Raw genomic sequence first — 20,791 nt, 5'->3', positions numbered from 1 at the left:
GTATGGTAGCTTCATCGATGTAACAAATGTTTGGTGTCAGAGATGTAATCCCTCTATCCCTCTTGATGAAAACTGCCATCCGACTCATTTCCTTCAAAGTCCAATGAAGGGGTTTGCTAATTTGCACAAGACTCATAAAGCTGAATGCAGTAAGTTTGTTCATTCATCTTTTCATCTTATGTATGGCCCCTCTTTTTCCTAATAAAGGAGTTCTACCTACTTCTGAAACCTTATGTTGACTGAGCATTCTGGAGAGAAAAGCTTCAGTCACTGGGCATGAAGGCACTGGTCTGCTACTCTGCTCTGATATCCAGGTCCACAGGATTGCAAACAATTTGATCAATACACTTCTGGTTATGACCGCCAATATTAGCTACACTAACTTCTCAACCTACCATTCTGCCTCAGTTTAGCAACACATTTATTGATCTTGAATCCTCTGTTTTTATAATCTTGGATGGGGGAAATCAACTACTGCATGCTTATTTGTCCCCATAATTCTGTATTTATACTGAAACTTGTATGGCACCTTGTAGTCCCATTTAAATCTGTGTCTCTTCTGCCACTCTCTCCTTAAAATATGACCAAGAGGAATTCATGGCTTCAACATCGCCCAAGTTTTTTTTTTTTTTTTGGTAGTACCTCACTTAATGTATGAAGTGAAGTGATTGTAAGTGATTGTAAGTGATTGCAAGTGAAGTGATTGGAAGATGGCAGAAGACAGCCCACTATTTGGACACATTGAGACAGGTGATCTCTGGCAGTAGATTCTAGACTTCCCTACAGACAAGTATGACTGACTTTATTTTATTTCTTAGTTAAAACTGAATGGTATAATCAATTTTTTGTCCTGTGTAAACATGAGCATAGATAACATGCCCAAATCCTCCTAAGCAAGAAGCAAGAAAATATAGATTTTTAAAATGCAGTTCCATCATAAGACATATGAGTTGTTTCACTAAAGCCTCCTTGTCCAGTACCCTATTCAGCATTTACTTATGTGAACAGCTGAAACTGGTGAGGCACACAATCAGCGCAGTCTCATTGCCACAACAGCTTCTATGGCTGGAGTTCTGTGTCTGTAAATGCAGAACGGGATATCGGCCCTTGTTTCCTGAAGCAGGCTCTGATGTGCAGAAAAAAACAGGCAATGAACCTGTTCTGTTTTAAGGCTGCATACACCCTCCATGTTCACAGCACAACTACACAGTACAGGGAAGCAACAGCACAAGCCAATACTGTATGTCTCTGCTCAGAAGAACTGTACAGGATTGTACCATAAGGGTGCAATTTTGTAGACTCTTACATGGGAGTAGACTGTACCAAACTTACTGGAATTTATTTTTGAGTAGTCATATATGTACAAGGTTGTTCTGAAGTATCATTAATTTCAGTGGAACTAAATTGATTTTGAAAAATTGGGCTTCAGGAGGGCTGGGAGGTAGACGTTAGGATTAAATGAGGAAAATCTAAAAAATTGCTCACCTGCCAGGTTCTAATCAGTAAACTGGATATACGAACACATACAACTACTCAGTACTCTTTTGTATTCATTGTACTTGAGCTGAATATTGACTTCATCCTCCTCCATAAAACTCTCCAATTTAGAGAATGTGTCTTTTAATGAAAGTTATTTTAATACAATTCTTTATTATTTGAAGATCTTCATTTCTTGCGGCTTTCTCCTTACTGTTAACCACTCACTTTATTTTTTCTCTCTCTGACTGATAAGCCCCAAACAGAATAACCTATTTTACATATAGACTGGCTTAGACTGCTTAAGAATTCTTTAAAAATCACTAATGAGGTTAGTCTGTTGTACTAAAAGTAATTACATTCTGAGCTGCCAAAGGATCTTTTAGTTGCAAAGTTTCTCCTTCCAAGGGTATGTAAAAATGCTTGCACAAATTTGCTGAGCCCTAAAAATAGAAAAATTAAAGGAACGGCTTTATCATCCACTAAATGTCTGAATAAAATGTAATATTCAAGACAAGAAACATGAAGAGAGAGAAAAAACAAGAGACAAGACAGCATGTGATTAAACTTGTCAACATCAATTTGTACAACAGGATGCTTTTATTCTGCTTCAAAAGATCATTTGAAGTGAACACTGCCACCCCCATACATATACACGCATATTCAGGCAAAATCTCAGTACAATCACAATTGGAAACCATTTTTCCAGTTGCTTAAAAGTTAATCACCCTTCCGGTGTGAACTGTAAAATAATTTGCAGTATTCATTAGACCCTGATGTATATTCTACTGTCAAAACAAGTTAGACAGGTGGATACATAAGACAGGCCTTTTCAGCAAGACCACCTTGATTGCTGAATTCTCTCCCAGACATGGTTCAGTTGAGATAATCTTTACTGAGCCTTTAAGAAGGTACTACAAGTTCTTACTGCTTTCACAGATTTTTGACTCAAAATTGTCTTGACCTGTCTTTTTAAAAATTAGCTTTGAATAGGGACGTGGTTATTTCAGTGTAATTATGCATTGCCTGGAGGGTCCTGTTTGGGGAAAAAAGCAATATATAAACACTTTCAATTTTTATTTTTTTAAAAAAGGACATACATTCAGGCTGAATAACATGTCAGTCCATTTGCCTGGAAGGAAGATCCATTCATAAGCCTGCAGTCAGTGATGGACCAAGCCCTTCCACTGGCTAAGAAAGAGAAAAAGGACAGCCAAGCCAAGCCCTCATCAATACCTGATTTCTTTCCATCTCCAGTCACTATTTTTTGCTGCCTTACTTCACCTGTTGCCTCCCCCCAACCATACATTATCTTCCAGACACACACAGTGTCTTGACCCTATCTATCCCCAAAAATACCAATCACAGCTATTGTGCACATGCATGAGTGCATGCTGACATGCATGCTTAAGTGATGAACTGCAAGCTGCATAAATTGACCAGTGCATCTTTTTATAGGGATGTGAAGCATTATTTTTTAAAGACAATATGAAGGGCATCCTGTGCAGTTGGTCCCCTACTGTGGAAGACAAACACAATGTGAGGGAAGGAAACAGTAGCTGCCACAAACAGAGGCTCAAAATGTGGGGATGGGGGTGAGGTAACTGTGAGGCTCTTGCGAGCTGGGGAAGAGAAGCACCATTTTTACTCCTTATCACCTCTGGTGGCTGCCTTTCTCAGCCTAATTTAGCACTAGACTTGCCTATAATTCAGTGGCTCATTTAATCTAAGGTTTCTTTCGCACAGTACAGTCACTTGACCTCCTTGTCTTATCTCTCCCACATCCTCCCACATATGCACTATCCATGGTTTCTGTTCACACCATTAGATAAAGCTGTCTTATGCACAGTTGGAGCTGTACTAAAGACAACAGATCACACCACAGACCTTCAATAGCATGATCTTGTTTCATGTCAGGTTGGGGGTTCCTAACTTAGGGTCAAACTACAGGCTGCTTCTCCTGATAAACAACAGTTGATAGAAGAGTGAGGAAAAGCCACTCCCTGAAAGCATTGAGGTCCACTGCTAATCAGAGTGGAAAATAGTGAACTACATACACCAATTAACAGCAGATCCCAAACCCTCAGGGAGAAGTGGGTTTTTTTAAAGTTCTGCTATTGATGGATGTTCACCTGGAGATGGAACCTATAGCTTTGACACTAATCTAGGAGTTTTCAATGTAACATGAAATAAGCCTGTGGAGTGGCTAGTTTTTTGTAGATCTAAGGGGTATTTTTCTTACTCTGGGATCCTATAGGGGCTACAGAGACAAGCCAAGATGCCATGAAAAGGAATAGAAAGCCCTATATGGTTTAAGACCTTGTTCCCAATTCTTGATGCTGTGGGTACCAAGAAAGGTCCAGAAATCATCAACCAGAAACCGGGCCTTCTCAGTAGTGGCCACTCTGCTATAGGACCCCTTTCTGGTGGAGTTGATTCAGCCCCCAACCGCCCTAGCTTTAGAAAACAAATCAAAACTTGGCTTTTTACCCAGGCCTTTGAAAGCCTCACTCCTTTATAATTTAATATTTTTCCCAGGATCTCCACGATGGCCCTATGTTGACTGTTTACTTAGAATTTAATTAGTGACATCTATTTCCACTATCCTGAGAATTAGGTGATGTCTGTTAGTTTGGGGATGTCTGTGGTTTGGTTTTGGGGTCCCCCCCATTTTTATTGTTTTTAATTTTGTCTCTGTATCTGTGTTCACTTCTTATGTACAGTAGCTGCCCAGAACACTGGCTTGCCACTAGTTGGGCAGGGTATAAGTTCAATAAACAAATAAACAAATAGAAAGAAAACCAGCAATTACCAGAAGTAACACCTAGTTTTGAAAAACAGAGACTTGTGCGTGTTAAAAAGTGAAGGTGTTCAGTGAGTTATTTACAAACACCTGGTACCTTCCAATATGTTAGACTTCAATCCCCATCAAATCCAGCTAATAGGGCCCCAAGCATGATAGACAGTAGATTGACGGAGGGTGCAATATGATTTGCATCTTTTTAATGTTATCTGGATTGTATGGAATCTAATCATATAGAGTAGAACACCTAGACCACATCGATTTGAATGTGGCATAAGGATGGCTTGACTTTCTCTGAAATAAATGCAGCAACAATTAAGAGGTAAGTTTTCCCATCTCTGATGTGTATATATGAGACTTTTGAAATATGTAAGTCGCATTGCAGAGAACTAGTCATATCCATATATTTAAAGTTACACCCATAGTTTTCATTATCCACCCACAGATCTCTATTTAAAGTTCAGAATGTAACAGACAGACAAACACATACACACACAACGTGCTATAGGCTAGGACTTGCCAAACTGGCTGCTAGCCTGGAATGGGAGCGGGGGGGGGGGGGCAAGGGGAGAGAGATTGGGTGTTCTAAAGATCTACCACTTTCTGCCACATATATACCTCCTCATAGTATTTAAAGCACTCTATGGGTGGTTTACAATTTAAGTTATTCTGGCTATAAATATTTACTTGTGCTCTTAAAAATACTGTACCAAGCAATCGGCTAAAATTTTGCAGATTTTGTAAAAGGATAAATGTTTTCTATTAATTATTATGATGTTATAATAATGTTTGCAGAATTTATTTATTTATTTATTTATTTATTTATTTATTTGATTTATACCCCGCCCATCTGGTCTAAAAGACCACTCTAGGCGGCTTCCAATATAGTAAAAACAGTGAAATAATATAAAAAACACACACAATTACATAAATCATATTATAATAAACAGAATACAACAATAGAATAGAAAATACATAAGGAGAGAATAAAGAAAAGTCAGATATTAACTGGAGGGAAGGCCTGAATGTATAGCCATGTTTTTAATTGACTTTTAAAAGTGTCCAAAGTGGGGGCCGCGCGGATCTCAGGACGGAGATTGTTCCAGAGGCGAGGAGCCACCGCCGAGAAGGCCCGGTTTCGTGTCCTTTCTCTCCAGGCCTCCCTCTTCGTTAGGCTCCTCAGCCTTACCTCCTGGCTCATGCGGGTGATCCGAGTAGATCTAGGTAGAAGCAGGCGTTCCATCAAGTATCGAGAAGCAGCTTTTGGAATTTTAATTTAGCTTTAGAACCTACTAAGTATATGCAACAAGTGGGGTAGGGGTTTGCTAAATGAAAATTTGAAATCCATTCCAGCATATTGAGTTAAAACTGGGTAAGACTGTATGTTCTTGATGCTAATGAGTTACTAATGTACATCCTCAGTTAAAATCTCAAGAAGTGTACAAGAAACAGTTTTATTGACATTAAAAGATTGGTGTGAGGATGGGTGGATAGGCATACTTTTATTTATTAATTAATTAATTTTAATTTTTAATACCGTGTTTCCCTGAAAATAAGAGAGGGTCTTATATTAATTTTTGCTACAAAAATGCATTAGGAGTCATTATCAGGGTATGTTTTATTTTTTAAATGTACAATCAACTACATTTATTCAAGTACAGTCATGTCATCTTCTTCTGGTTGCTGCACAAGAGTGGAGGTGCAAGGTTTCTGGGGATAATTTTTGGAGTAGGGCTTATATTATGAGCTTCCTGAAATATTCATACTAGGGCTTATTTTCAGGTTCGGTCTTATTTTCGGGGAAACAGGGTATTTCCAACAAACAGGTTGTATTTTACACCACCTACAAAGCACCCAAGGTAGCTTGCATTATTAAATGACAGCATTTAAAGCTAAGAACAGCAAGTATATAAATACTAAAAAGATCAAACAAATACCATAGTAAAAAATCTGTAAACAAAAGCAACACCAAAACACATTCAAAACAATCCATTAAAAATCCTACCCAGGCAGCCAATCACTCAATGAAAGCTTGCATGAAGAGAAAAGGTCTTTGCCTATTTGTGGAAGGACAGTAAAGATGGGGCCAGCCTGGTCTCCTGTAGGAGGGAGTTCTAAAGTCTGGGTGCAGCAAGAGAGAAGGCCTTCTCCAGTGTCACTATCAGACACACCTGTGAAGGTGTCAGGGCCAAGAGAAAGCCCCCCCCCCCCGATTATCTTAACACTCAAGCAGGCTCATAAAGTTAGATTCAGTCCTTGAGATAGCTTGGCCCCAAACCATTTAAGAGTTTATAGGTTAGAACCAGCACTTTAAATTCTGCCCAGAAATGGATCAACAACCAGTGGAGCTGCCGTAACAGGGAGGTGGTGTGATTTTCTGTGATCAGCCCCAGTTTTCAATCTGGCTGCTGCATTTTGAACCTGCTGAAGTTTCTTGACATTTTCCAGAGGCATCCCCGCATAGTGTGTGTTACAGTAACTCAGCTGGGATATAACTAAGGCATGTTTCACTGTGGCCAGATCAGATGCCCCCACAGTGCAGCAGCTACATAAAATGACCTGTTGTGAAGAACTGAAAAAAGGTACTTCAAAATAGATATTTTGCTCACGTAAAAGATGTGCCCAGGATTAACTGACAGTGGAATGAACGGTAGTCGGTAATGTAAGGAATCTGCTATACAGGGTCAAGGCAAAAATGGCCAGTGAAGTTTTAACGTTTGAAAGGTAAAGAAGGACAGAGGCAAAAGGAAAGTCCGGTGCCATATCACATATACAATTTGAACACAAAACATGAGGAATACAGATCAAGGTTAACTTGAAACTGTAAAGCAAGAAATGGAGCACTGCAGTACTTTGCAGTACATTGTGCAGGTGAATTAAAATGTATTGGAATAGGACATTTTCAGTCAGACAATTATAAAATGTTTTACTCTGGAAATGAGAAAATCAGAAGAATCACTGTGGCTCTGATACTGAAGCAAGATACAGCATGAGTAGATAGGCTTTATAATGCAAAGCCTAACACTGCAAAAGAAAATATCAAAAGTTTTAATGCAAGTGTCCAGGAGTAAATTGATCACATACCAAAACATGATGTGTTGATTATCAGAGGTGACTGAAATGTAAAAGTAGGAAATAGAGAAGAACCAGACACTGATGACCAAAGAGACAAAAATTAGCAGGAGAATAACTTAAAGAATTCTGTGGAACCAACAACCTGTTTGTTGGAAATACCCTGTTTCCCTGAAAATAAGACCTACCCTGAAGATAAGCCCTAGTATGATTTTTCAGGATGCTCATAATATAAGCCATAACCCAAAAATAAGCCCCAGTTAAGTGAAACCCTGCCCTCCACCACTGTGCACCAACCAGAAGAAGATGGCATGACTGTATTTGAATAAATGTAGATTGTTGTACACGGAAAAAATAGAACATCCCCTGAATATAAGCCCAAATGTGTTTTTTGGAGCAAATATAAGACCCTGTCTTATTTTGGGGAAAACATGGTACATGTATCAGGCAACTGAACAGATGGTAGTACACATGGACATCATTAGATGATAGAAACTAAACAGAGTACATAATAGGAAATAGTAGATGAAGCAGCTGAGTGCAGCAGCAGTGAAGAAGGCCAACTCCACATTAGGTATCATTTTAAAAGGGATTGAAAATAAAACAGCCAACATTATAATGCCATTGGACAAAAAGCTGGTAAGGCCACACCTGGAGTACTGCGTACAGTTCTGGTCACCATACCTCAAAAAAGACATAGTGGAACTGGTAAAAGGTGCAGGAAAGAGCAATTCAGATGATGACTGGGCTGGGGCACCTCCCTTATGAGGAAAGGCTACAGTGTTTGGGGCTCTTTAGTCTAGAGAAAATGTGCCTGAGGGGGGACATGATTAAGATGTATAAAATTATGTGGGGGATGGATAAAGTGGATAGAGGGAAGCTCTTTCCCCTCACACGCAATACCAGAGCCAGGGGACATCCACTCAAATTGAGTGTTGGGAGAGTGAGAACAGACAGAAGAAAATATTTCTTTACCCAGCATGTTGTTAGTCTGCAGAACTCCTTGCCACAGGATATGGTGATGGCATCTGGCCTAGATGCCTTTAAAAGGGCACTGGACAGATTTCTGGACGAAAAGTCCATCACAGGTTAAAAGCAATGATGGGGATGTATAATTTCCAGGCTTAGAAGGAAGGTACAGTACCTCAAAATGCCAGATGCAGGGGAGGGGTATCAGGAGACAGGTATCTAATTGTCTCATGTGCTCCCAGAGGCATCTGGTGGGGCCACTGTGAGATACAGAAAGCTGGACTAGATGGTCCCTTGGCCTGATCCAGCAGGGCTCTTTTTATACGTTCTTATGACATGTCATACAAAGACCAGACGTTCTAGAAAAGCAGAACTGTTAGGAAAAGTTGAAGGCAACAGGAAAAAAGAAAGACCAAATATGAGATAGAAACAAAGGAAATTGCGACCTTGAGTTTGCTAGAGCTAATCAAGGCTGTTAACAATAGAACCTTTTGGAGGTCATTAATTCATAGAGGCACCAAGAGTGACTTCAATGTTGGCACATAACAACATTGAAGAAGAAAAGGCTTGAGCTGGAAACAGCTGTTTGGGGACAGGAAGATAACATGTGGAACTTGGATGCATTGTACAGTATCTCTTCTAAGGAGGTAGCCACGTTAGCTTATTGCAGCAAAAACAAACAAAAGTCTTATGGTACCCTATAAACTAACGTGTTTTATTTGACATTGGCTTTTGTGGGCTGTAGCTTGCCTCTTCAGATGCAATGGAGTGCGGCCTCAGTAAACAGACAGTTGCACATATATGTAGAGAAATGGAGAATGAAATATAATGGAAATGCAAAAGCTCCACCATGGTGATGATCAGTGTGCTAGTTAAGGTACATTGACAGTTTACCAATAATTAGGGATGGGACTTGAATGAAAAATTCCATGAAAGAGGCTTAAAATGTTTTCAATTTGGAGCCTTTTGTGGCTTCCTGACTGAAAGCATATGAAATTAGATTTAGGGCCGTGAAAAAGCAGATTGCTGAAGCTTATGGATTTCCTCTATCATGTTTCCTCCATTTGTTCCATATATATGAAGTCTTCCTCCTCCTGTCATTCCTTCTCCACTGACACAAGCCCCATTCTTACCTCCTTTTATTTCAACCCACCCATCTCTCAGCCCCTCTCCTGTCGTTCCGTCCCCACTGCAAATACTGTACTTATTATCCCATTCTCTATTTCCTTCCTCCACCACTAGCCCTGTTCTCCCCACCACCACTCAACTTCCACAGCTGCTCTCTGAAATACAAGTATCCAAAATTCTGGGCATGGAACCTGTCATACCTCAAAACAAAAAATACAGCCCCCCCAAAAAAATCCAAAATAAAAAAGAAATTATAAAAGTTCCCCCTGCACATCCCTACTAACAATTAATGTCAGATTAGTGTCCCTGTTAAAAACTGCTGGGAAAATACTCCAGTCTGCCTGTGCACTCTGTCTCTGACCTCAGGGTGGCTACCTTTGAACAAAAGAACTTCAAAGGCTTGAATGGGGATAAGATATTTTAATCTTATACATTAATCAGTTCCTCCAAAGAGGTGTGTCTGTAATACTGTTCAGCTACTGTATGCTTCATGAGAACTGTCTCAACAATTTTCTGTATTTTTGCACTTCTGGTTCTCTGACTTCAGCCCTGGATTGTATAGGCCAGTGGTTCCCATCCTGGGGTCCCCAGATGTTCTTGGACTAAAACTCTCAGAAGCCTTCATCACTGGACAGAATTTCAGGGAGTTTTAGTTCAAGAACATCTGGGGACCCAAAGTTGGGAATCACTGGTCTAGGCTATACTTTGTCATCTTACTTGTGCATATCTGCTTGTGTATGCCTGAATGTACTTGACCTTTGAGCAACTTTAGCAACCAAGTCACTCCAAGATTGGCCATCATCACACTGGTGCTTTTGCATATGTATCCATTACATTTTTTCCTCTCCACATCCCCTCATTTGTATAAGTATCTCTACTGAGGTCACACATCCTACACATTTGAAGAATTGGGCTACGGTCCACAAAAACTTATACTATTTTTTTTAGTCTTTAACCTGCCACAAGACTTTCTAATAACAAACATCCTGTGTTACAAAGGACATATACATATGTAACTTGCATTTATGGAGTACAATAGTATAATATAAACTGGAATTAGTTCTTTTTGGTGAATTTGGCTTAAGAATCTGTAATAAAAGAGCAGCTTACTGAATTATATGAAGACAGTATTTGGGGGGATAAACTATAGAAAAACAAAGAAATATCCTTAAGTTTTGCAGGAGACCAAGACCAAGTTAATCCACACTACAGTGTTTCCAATTACTATGTGTGTAGGAAAAGGTAGACAGTGAAGAAAGGCAATGGGAAAAAATGATTCATCTGAAATGTGTTGTTGGAAAAGAGCTTCAAAGATATCACTGAGTGCCTGAAAGACAAATAAGTGGGTTGTAAATAAAATCAAGCCTGAACTGTTACTAGAAGCTATAAACTTAGGCTACTGTACTTCCGACATATCATGTGAAGACAAGGCTCAGTGAAAAGAAAAATAAATCTAGGAAAAATTGAAAGAAATAGGAAAAGAGAAAGACCTAACATGAGATGGATTGACCCAATTTCTTAAAAAGCTGTGGCCTTCAGTTTACCAGTCCTGAGCAGAAGTTTTAATGACAACATTTTCTTTGAATTGCAACTTGACAATACATCATAGGCATCCTTCAGTCTCGAGAGACTATGGTAACATGCTCTGAATCGAGGAGTGTTCTCTCCAGAGCATGAAGCCTGGGTAAAGTTATATGGAGGATAGGCTGTTACCCAAGCAGCAGATCCCCCCTCTCCACGTTGCTGAAATAGTCCAATGGAAAGGCAAAAGCCAATACAACTGGATCCAGCAACGTCACAGGAGTTAGCAGAACGACACGAACTGCCTTCGGGACTCCAGCTCTGGATTTTGCGTCTAGGTTAACTCCTGAAGCCTTTTCCATGAGTGGATATAGCCACAAGGCAGTGGAGGTTTGAAATCGGAGTTTTCCTTCTCCTAGATGGGCTGCCTTCCATGACAACACATAACAACATCAAAACTATACTACAGTATTCAGAGTTTAAAACGAACATATAACAATTCTTGCAGTTATCAATTAAGTTGGATATTTTATAATGCAATTGGATAATATCAGTGTTTCTTACAGTTTTTACATCAACATTTCTTTCAGTGATCAGTTAGTCAAATATAGTATGTAAAAGTGTAGGGAAAGACAAGTATTGCCAGGCAATCATCAATGAACGGTATAATAAAACTCCCTTTTCTCATACAAGACCAGCCTGATAAAAGAGTTATCAGTTAGTAAGCTAATGAAAGCGTAAGGGTAAGAAATGGGACGATAAAGGAGAAAATAAAAGCTTTCTAACATTCAATGTGTGACTATTTTTCACTAACTTTCCAGTCTTTGATACCAGTAATAGGCATCCGTTCTATGGCCAGACTACAAAGGAAGAGTACAGACAGGTAGCAAAGAACTGCAGGGATGACATTTGGAAGGCAAAACCTGGGAATGAGCTGAGGTTAGCAAGAGATGCTCATACATTCTTCAGACACATGTGTAGCAAAAAACAGAGAAAAGAAATAGTGGCTCAGCTACTCAACAGGAATGAAAAAAATAACAGATAAAGAAAAGGCAGAAGTGCTCAATTCCTACTTCAGCTCGATCTTTTCCCAAAAGGAAGATTAAGACTAGGAAAATGTGAAGTACAATAGAATGGGGCAGAACTTCACTGTGAGACTGATAAACAAAATAAAGGAATACATTATTACTTTGAATGAGTTCAAATCTTCAAGGTCCAATGAACTGCATCCAAATGTATTGAAGAATCTGGTTGAAAAACTCACAGAACCATTTTCTATTATGTTCTGGCCATTACGCAGGATGGATGAAGTGCCAGACCATTGGGAGATGGCTAACACTGTCCCTATGTTGAAAAGGGGGCAAAAAGGGAGGAACCTGGGAACTGCAGTCCAGTTGACCTGAGATCAATCCCAGAGAAAATTCTAGAACAGATTATACAGCGGTCACTCAGCAAACACCTTGAAAACTCTGTTAGATTATGGGAACTCTGTAGATGTAATGTATCTTGCCTTCAGCAAAGCATTTGACTAAGTCCCCCATGATATTCTGATTAAGAAGCTAACTAGGTATGGGCTGGATAAAACAACTGTCAGGTGGATACCCAGTTGGTTACAGAATCGTACTGAGAGAGTGCTTATTAATGGCTCCTTCTCAAATTGGTAAGAGGTAACAAGTGGGAGTACAAGGCTCAGTCCTGAGTCCAGTGTGCCTCCACATTTTTATTAATGATTTGAATGATGGGGCAGGGGTAGGGAATGCTTTTCAAATTACCAGATTACACAAAACTGGATGGACTAGCTAATACCCTGGAAGACAGAAACAAAATTTAAAAATGTCTCGATAGGCTCAAACGCTGGTCTGAAAACAACAGAATGAAATTTAACAAGGATAAGTGCACAGTTCTACACCTAGGGGAAAACAAACAGTTACAAGATGGAGGATACATGTCTCGGTAATACTACATGTGAGAAGAATTGCTATAGAGCACAAGTTGAATATGAGTCAAGAGAGTCATGTGTCTGCAAAAAAGGCAACTGCTATTTTAGACTGCATTAACAGAAGTATAGTCTCCAAATCCCATGAAGTGCCTGTTCCCTTCTATTTGGCACTAGTTAGGCCTTAACTTGAGCACTGTGTTCAGTTCTCGACACTATACTTTTAAAAGGATGCAGACAGAACAAGTTCAGAGGAGGGCAACAAGGATGATCAAGGAGCTGGAAACCCCTTGATCATGAGGAAAGATTGAAAAAAAACTGGACATGTTTAGCCTTGAGAAAAGAAGACTGAGGTGATAAAGCTCTTCAAATACTGTACTAGGAAGATTCAAGTTCTGTTCTCAATCATCCCAGAGTGCAAGGTGTAAGTTACAGCATGGCAGATTTTGGATGAATACTGTATCAGGAAACACTTCCTAACTGTTAAAGCAGTACAGCAATGGAATCAACCACCACAGGAGATAGTGAATGCTTCAACACTAGAGGCACTCAAAATAAAATTAGACAACCACCGGTCAGATATACTTTAATTTGGATTTCTGCATTGAGCAAGGAGTTGAACTTGATGGTCTTATAGGCTCCTTCCAACTCTATTATTTTATGACCACATCAAAATGCTGTTTAAAAGCAAAGCTAAAGAGTCTGCTTAAGAAGTTGGCACCCCAGCTCATAGGTTTTTCCAAAGAATCCTGAAAGGAGGAAATGACTATTAAATCATTTTGATAGTTATTAAATCAGGTCTGCAGTACAGATTTGCCCTAAAACAATTTGCATGGTACGAGGTCATGCAATGCCTTTCTGTAATCTTGGTTTAGTCTTTCTGCAAAATCCTTATATTTTGGCACATTACAAATTTCCAAATTTCACATCAGTGGGGTTGCCAGTTGCTGATAAACACATGTTTATTAGATGCAATTTTATTTGGTATGGATATAATTCATGGGTACAATTGGAAAGTTTCACATGCTATACATCTCTGTGTTAAGAAAATGATTTATAAAACACTATGGAGGGATCCAAGATGTGCTTTCCATGAACATAAGGGCTCTCTGTTCACAGACGGTTTCAGTGCCTAATTTTGAGGTGTCTCCTTCAAATTATGGCTCACAGCATTATGTAGGAGTCCACTGGCCAACTGTGTAGCGTTTCACAGGACTGTCAGGCTACCTATTACAGAATGGAAGGAACAGAGAAGAACTGGATCCAATACCCTATTGGCAGTGACTTCCAATCTGGGATATGCATAACCCCATAGATAAGAACCAAGACATTTAGGTGTATGTTGGACAGGGGGAGAATAATGGCAGGAAAAAACACATACATCAACAATGTAAGACAAGATACAAGTCAAAACCTGACCTTCTCAACCTCGTTGTTTTCTCCCATCAAAATTAAATAAAAATCAGTCTGAACATGGACTCCAATACAGCTAAATAGAACTCTTTAAAATGGAATTAGCATTTCTTGCATGTTTTCCTTTGAAGCAGTTAAAACATTATTATAATAAATAACAAATTTTAAAGGATAGAAAATGGTGGAGGCATTCTGTTAATTAGTAGTGATGTCACAAGGGTTGGTAATATATGCAGAGTGAGATCCCAAACAGCACTTATAATAGTAAAAGATGTATGGGCTGGGGGCGAGAACAATTAACAACCCACTGTTTAAATTTTTCAGTGCTAACCAAATTTTGGTGCCCAATTAAAAAATAACTGTAAAACTTAAGTAAGGTATTGTATAACAGGTTTTCATGGAGGGATGTATATCTGCACAGCAGGTTGCAATCCTGTGATGATCCTCTAGTAATTTTTGAACTTGTTGCATAAGTCTGATCCAAATAAACAATCCGATCTAGGATCATTAGACATTCACAAAAGGCCCATGAAGTTGAGCACCATTCTGCATGGAGAGAAATGAAGATTTTAAAATGCCCTTCTGTTAATTAACTTTCTGTATTATTACACCTCCTAAGAACGGAGTATGCAAAAATGTTCTATGTTGTAAGTGAGTCACATTCGCAACCAGTATAGCTAGGTTGTGAATGCACTTGAACATCATAAATGAATTCAGCGAATTTATATGAACAGGGTCAACCAATTCATACAAGTAGGAATTCTTACGAATGATCTTGGCACTCCACTAGAAAAAAAAAACATACATGTTTGTGAAGGGAAATTATGTCTCAACAGCAAAAAAGCCAGACTTTGGTGGAATATCAGGAAAAACTACTTAACTTTTAGAGCAGTAGGGCAATGGAATCAATTACCCCGAGAAGTGATGAGTGCTCCAATACTAGAGGCATTCAAGAGAAATTGAGACAACCACCTGGCATTTATCCTTTGATTTGTTTTCCTGCATTGAGTAGGATGGGTTGGACTCAATGGCCTTATAGGCTGGCCCCTCCAACTTCATTATTCTATGATTCTATGAAAGGCATTGAGAACTTTTCCAGCTCTTTAGGTTTTCACAGTAGATTCCATGTGATGCCAAATAACCGAGAAGCCAACTCTTTTATGGAAATTCCTGTATTCCTTTTACTGAAGTGCAATGGTATAGTAGGGTCCACAGGGGATTCAGCATGCACCCGCTTAAAACTCCTCAAAAACTGAAAAATGGCAAATCACATTCATGAAATCCAGGAGCAGGATTTGCCATTTAATGGCAACTTAAATCCAGAGACATAATCTTCACCATCACCTTAGAACTGCAAGGGAATCACAGTGTTAAGGAGATATAGTGGGGAATCAGACTCTCACCTCTAGCTCTGCAGCCAGATACCTAAACCAGTAATCTACCCAGAAATTCATGCTAATGAACAAAGAGAAAAAGTTCATAGTGAACCATATGTGTTTGTTTAACTAGGATCTGGTTGATGATAATAGGTACTAATGAGACTTCCCCGAATAAAGATATCAGCAGCTGCTTCAGGTGAAACACACTTTATTTTGTAGCGATTTCATTTTACTGCAGAATCATTCCAATAACCCTACTGCTTTAAGTAGGATTACTCATTGAACCTGGACTCTTTCTAGGAATAACAACTACAAGTGCCGAAGGAGTAAGAATGCCTATGTAACACATGGATACAATGTCAGAGTGCCGCTATTTTCTTAGAAATGTTATTTCACTGAGTTTTCCCCTAAATTCATATCAAAAACAAGTGTGTCTTTCTAATTTTCAGATGAAACTGGCTGCCAAAGCATGCTTTTGGAGGAACACTTTCATCTGGAAAGTTTCCTTTAATATTATCTACCAAACGTTCAAAAGTATCAGACCAAGTGAAGAATTCTGTGTCACTCTGGAGTGGCTGTGTCATACCACTTGGTCAAATAAAAGACACTTGTTTACTTATGTGATATTTCTTATTCCAAAAAACCAACAAGACAAGCAGTCATTCTGGTAAAGAAGCGTTTGGCATGAGGCATCCTGTGACAAGCTGACTGGATGGCTCAGTGAGTTGGTTAACTGACTGTGGAGCCAGAGGTTGGAAGTTCAATTTCTCATTGTGTCTCAAAGAGCCGGCCTATGTGGTGTTGGAAAAGCTGCACAGTGCTAGGAAGCTCCAAAAAAAGGGAAGGGTAAATCACTTTACTTTCTACCTAGAAAACCCTGAAAGTACAGTCATTGATTTGATGGTACACAATTTTCAGATAAAGCCTCCCCTCCCCTGGTACCTTTTGGATACCTTGCACCCCAGTTCTTGACTATTAGCCTTCCGGTGGAAGCATGAGTTAGGGGAATGTATTGACACAGGAAGATACCTTCCAGCTATATTAGAATCACAAAGTTTAAACCCAGGTTGCCAGGCTACTACAGTACCCAGAAATCTGTACTGTCCCTTTAAATGCCATGAGAAATGGGTTTCCTTCTGCCCATTTCTTCCCTGGCTGATGTCACAAGCAAGACTATGTATGTGAATGAGAAGACAGACAACAAAACAGTCAGAAGACCGAGCAAGGAAAAAAAAATCTAGGGCTACAGGAAGTGATTGGAAAATACAGCATAGGTTTCTAGAATGCAAACGGATCCCCTAGCTTGAAAAGACTTGACATGTTAAAAAAAAAAGTCATAACCAACCTGCTTTGGGAAAGCAGAGTTACTCCTTATTTGCACTACTATTTTCATTTTGTTTCAATCACTCAGGTATTGCAGTTTGTATGGTTTTCCATAATTCCTAACCCTCATTACGCTCCTGATTCCTTGTAACAACTCCCATGAAAGCATCACGTGCAATTTTGCAGGGATGTAATCAAAGTAGTCTAATAAACAGGATTAATAAGACTTGCTGACAATTCTGTTCTATTGCACTATTTTGAATCAGATGGGGTCAAAGATTTCTGCAGAGTTCCCTCTGGTAAGACATTTTCCTACACTGAGTAGCAACAGTAACCATCCTTTTGAATTTCTATTGCGCCCTAGCATGTGAGACTGTGTCATAGCTGGCCACTATCAGTAATTAAAATAGCAGTTCATAGAGCCAATTAGCCAGCATGCACGTGGGGTGGGAGAATCAAACCACATTTAAACAAGAGACCCTGCCAAGTACCATACGTACTCATGTCAGGTGCCCTTGGCTGCTATAGGTTGATATCATTTGGGGGATACTATATATTATATATTACATACTATATATCTAGAAAACCTTGGAAAGAGTCACCATAAGTCAGAACTGACTTGATGGAACATAATTGTTACTGTATTTTTCATTATTACAGATAGCTTCAGCAAGGTTTTTCAAGGTTTTTATGAAGTAATTTCACGAGTGTTCAACAGCAATTTATCTGCTGGCGATTCCTCCATCACTCATCATATGAATTATGGATGTGAAACAAACTCACTAAACTCTGCCACAGCCTACCAAAACTCATCCTTTTACCTCCTATGAAATGACCTAACTGGTCTAGGAAAAAAAAATCTGTATTAACACTGAGCATTACAGCTGCATGTGACAGAGATGTAAACGTTGCCTTTTGGGCTGTCATTACTGATTTATCTCACTGAGATATTCCAGAGCTGATCCTACCATCAGGACCCATTTACCTCATGCAGAAGTGTAAGGGCTCAAGTTACAGGAAGCCAGATTTAGGCTGAATATCAGGAAAAAACTTAACTGTAAGAGCAGTATGATAATGGAACCAATTCTCTTGGGAGGTACTGAATGCTCCAATGCTGGAGGCATTCAAGAGAAAATTGGACAACCGTATGTCAGATATGCTTGGATTTGGTTTCCCACATTCAGCAAGGGGCTCGACTTGATGATCTTATTAGCTCCTTCAAACTCGGGTATTCTATGATTCCATGATTCCATCTCATCCCATTGTACTTCATCCTCAGCCATTCCTTACATTAAAGGGGAAAAAATGATACAAGCAACAGGAAATTTCCTGAATACTCCAAACTAACCCACAGACTTTAGAGGATGCTGTCCCTGCCAGGGTCGAGTTTGCATTTGAATATGCAATAGAGGCAACATAGTGGCCTCTACCTTTGCCTCAGATTGCAAAATGTCTTGAGCTGACCCTGCATTTCTCTAAGAACAAGAACAGCTCATGTCTGGGCCAAAGGAGCACTCCCCTCAAAAGCTGGGCAGAAGGCACACTTCATCTCAGTCCATAAGCTGTCCTGGCCAGAGAAACTCCAAAGGAATTATTAATATTCTGAGAACATAGTTTGAAAACCATTAAACCAAAGCATCCTTGATAGATGTTTAGAAAGGCTTTTCTGGCCAAAGGAGAAAACCAGCCTTCCAAGAAAAGGGCTAGGCTAATTCTCCCGTGACACCAAAGACCTGCTTCTTAATTCAAAAAAAGTTAGTTTAGGTCCATAAAACTAAATCTATGTATGTATTTATTCAAATGATTTATTTAAGACATAAGGCTATACTGAAGCTTCTGGGCTTTTTTAACATCAACCTTCACAGCTCCTACAGATTTTGAAAATTATTGCCTGGCAAATCAAGTGAGAATGGTGCCACAATTTTGCGTAGTTGGGTCTACTCAGAAGAAGGCCCCACTGAATTCTAGGATGCTTACTCCTATGAAAGTGTGCATAGCATTATACCCTGTTCAGTGATTTTGGGGGAGTGGGGAAGCAAAGCGTGATTATGAAAAGTTTTTGTTGATTTCAGTTCCTGGAATATTTAATCCTCCTTATTTACCTTGGGAGTGTGGGTTTTCCTCCCTCCTCCCTGCTCTCTGCTAGAGGCTGCCACCTCAACTGATGAGTCTGGCTCCTTATATTAAAAAAAACTGTAACCTAAGAACTAAAGAAATATTTGGTCTTGGTTTTAAAAGGGTATCTCCTCTCTGACCATGCCATGTTGCTATGTTCTTAATTCTCCTTAGAGCCTGGAAAAGTTACTTTGCACACAACACATATACACAAACACACAACCCGCAGCCAGCATGGCCACTTCAGACCAGAAAAATAATTCTTCCAGGCTCTGATTCTCTTCTTCCCTTTTGCCAAAGCAGAACATGTGACTTTCTGGTTTGATACCTCTGGTGCAGGCTTGATCTCCGGCAAACCCCTACCAGGGAGGCAATCACGGTGATGGACGTAGAAGGGAGCGGCGACAGTGGAGGAGGACACAGACCGGGACTGGACACACTTGGGAAGGGACGTTACTCAGAAAGGGGGTTAAATATTAATCGTTTCCTCCTACCCTGAAGGCTCCCTGATTGACTCTGCTGTGTACCTGCTGTTCTCCTCCATGCTTCGGTTCTCCGCCGCCCGCCACTCGGGCATGGTGCTGGCGCAGAGCACCACCATGGAGACGATGACGAAGAGGATGGAAACCATGGCCAGGATCTGGGCCGCTAAGGACGAGGTGGGCTCCTCAAAAGTCCTCCTCATCCTCTCCAGCCACTTCTTCTCGGCGGCGCCAGGCGGGGGCGCCGCGGGACCACCGGCACCCAGGCCGGGATCTCGGTGGCCGTGGTGGGGATGATGGGCCGGCGGGCAACTACTTTTGCCGCTGCTGCTGCTGCTGCCGCTGCTGCTGGCGCTGTTCCAGCCGCCGGCCATCTCCGCCTGGAGGTCTTCCGCCGAGTAGAAGGTGTAAGTGTCGGACATGCGGTCGTCGAGGCGCCGCTGGCAGCAGTACTCGAGGTGGGAGCACTCCAAGCCCCAGTAGATCATCTCGTTGTAGAAGGAGAGCTCGCACATGTGGGGCACGAAGCGCAGGTGGCCGTAGCGCACGTAGAGCATGATGAAGCCGAAGGCTTCGGCGTGCCGGTCGAAGAAGTACTCGTTCCGCTCGCGGTCGTAGTCGTCGCACACTTCCAGGACGTCCTGCTCCGAGAGGCAGCCGTGCAAGCGGCTCACCCGGCGCAGGGGAAAGTCCTTCAGCACCTCCCGCGCGAAGGAGTAGCGGGTGCCCCCCACGTTCAAGACCACCACCGACGGGGCCCCTCGGACAAAGTTCATGGCTCAAGGGGGCGCGGGAGGGGAGGACGGAGGAGAAGGGAGCGGGCGGGAAGGGGGCGGCGGTGGGCGGGTGGGCTGCCCCCACCCAACCCTCCACCTTCTCTCTCCCCCCCGCCTCCCCCCCTCCCCGCCCCGCCGGCTCTGAGGTGAGGAAGGGAGGGCGCGCCCGGCTGGACCTTCTCTTCCTCAGGCGAGCTTAAAGAGTGGCCCCTTCCGTGGCTGGCTTTTTATTTTCTCCCCTCCCAGCCCCTCCTCGCTTCTTGTAAGGCAGCGAGCCTCGGGCGAGTGCCGCGAGGAGGAGGAGGAGGAGGGCGGCGGCGGCGGCGGCTCAGCTAGCCGGCTCCAGAGCCAAGCGGGCGCGGGGTGCGCGCCCCTCCGGCAAGCAGACCGCAAGCAAC

At 41.1% G+C, this 20,791-nt stretch overlaps 1 protein-coding gene across 2 annotated transcripts in view; it reads right to left on the bottom strand.

The window, feature by feature from the left end:
- KCNG3 (potassium voltage-gated channel modifier subfamily G member 3) overlaps positions 1 to 20,498 on the bottom strand; it is a 29,310-nt gene extending 8,812 nt beyond the window's left edge. The window contains exon 1 of one of the 2 annotated variants that reach the window (XM_020803729.3): positions 19,630 to 20,498. In XM_020803729.3, coding sequence (XP_020659388.3) covers positions 19,630 to 20,393 — 764 coding nt within the window. In that variant the 5' untranslated portion in view covers positions 20,394 to 20,498. The remainder of the gene's footprint in view (positions 1 to 19,629) is intronic. The other variant, XM_020803730.3, reaches the window with a different exon arrangement.
- Positions 20,499 to 20,791: the final 293 nt, after the last annotated feature.

Source organism: Pogona vitticeps, chromosome 1 (assembly GCF_051106095.1).
Source record: "Pogona vitticeps strain Pit_001003342236 chromosome 1, PviZW2.1, whole genome shotgun sequence".
Taxonomy (NCBI): Eukaryota; Metazoa; Chordata; class Lepidosauria; order Squamata; family Agamidae; genus Pogona; species Pogona vitticeps.
This window is presented reverse-complemented; position numbering and strand designations above follow the sequence as displayed.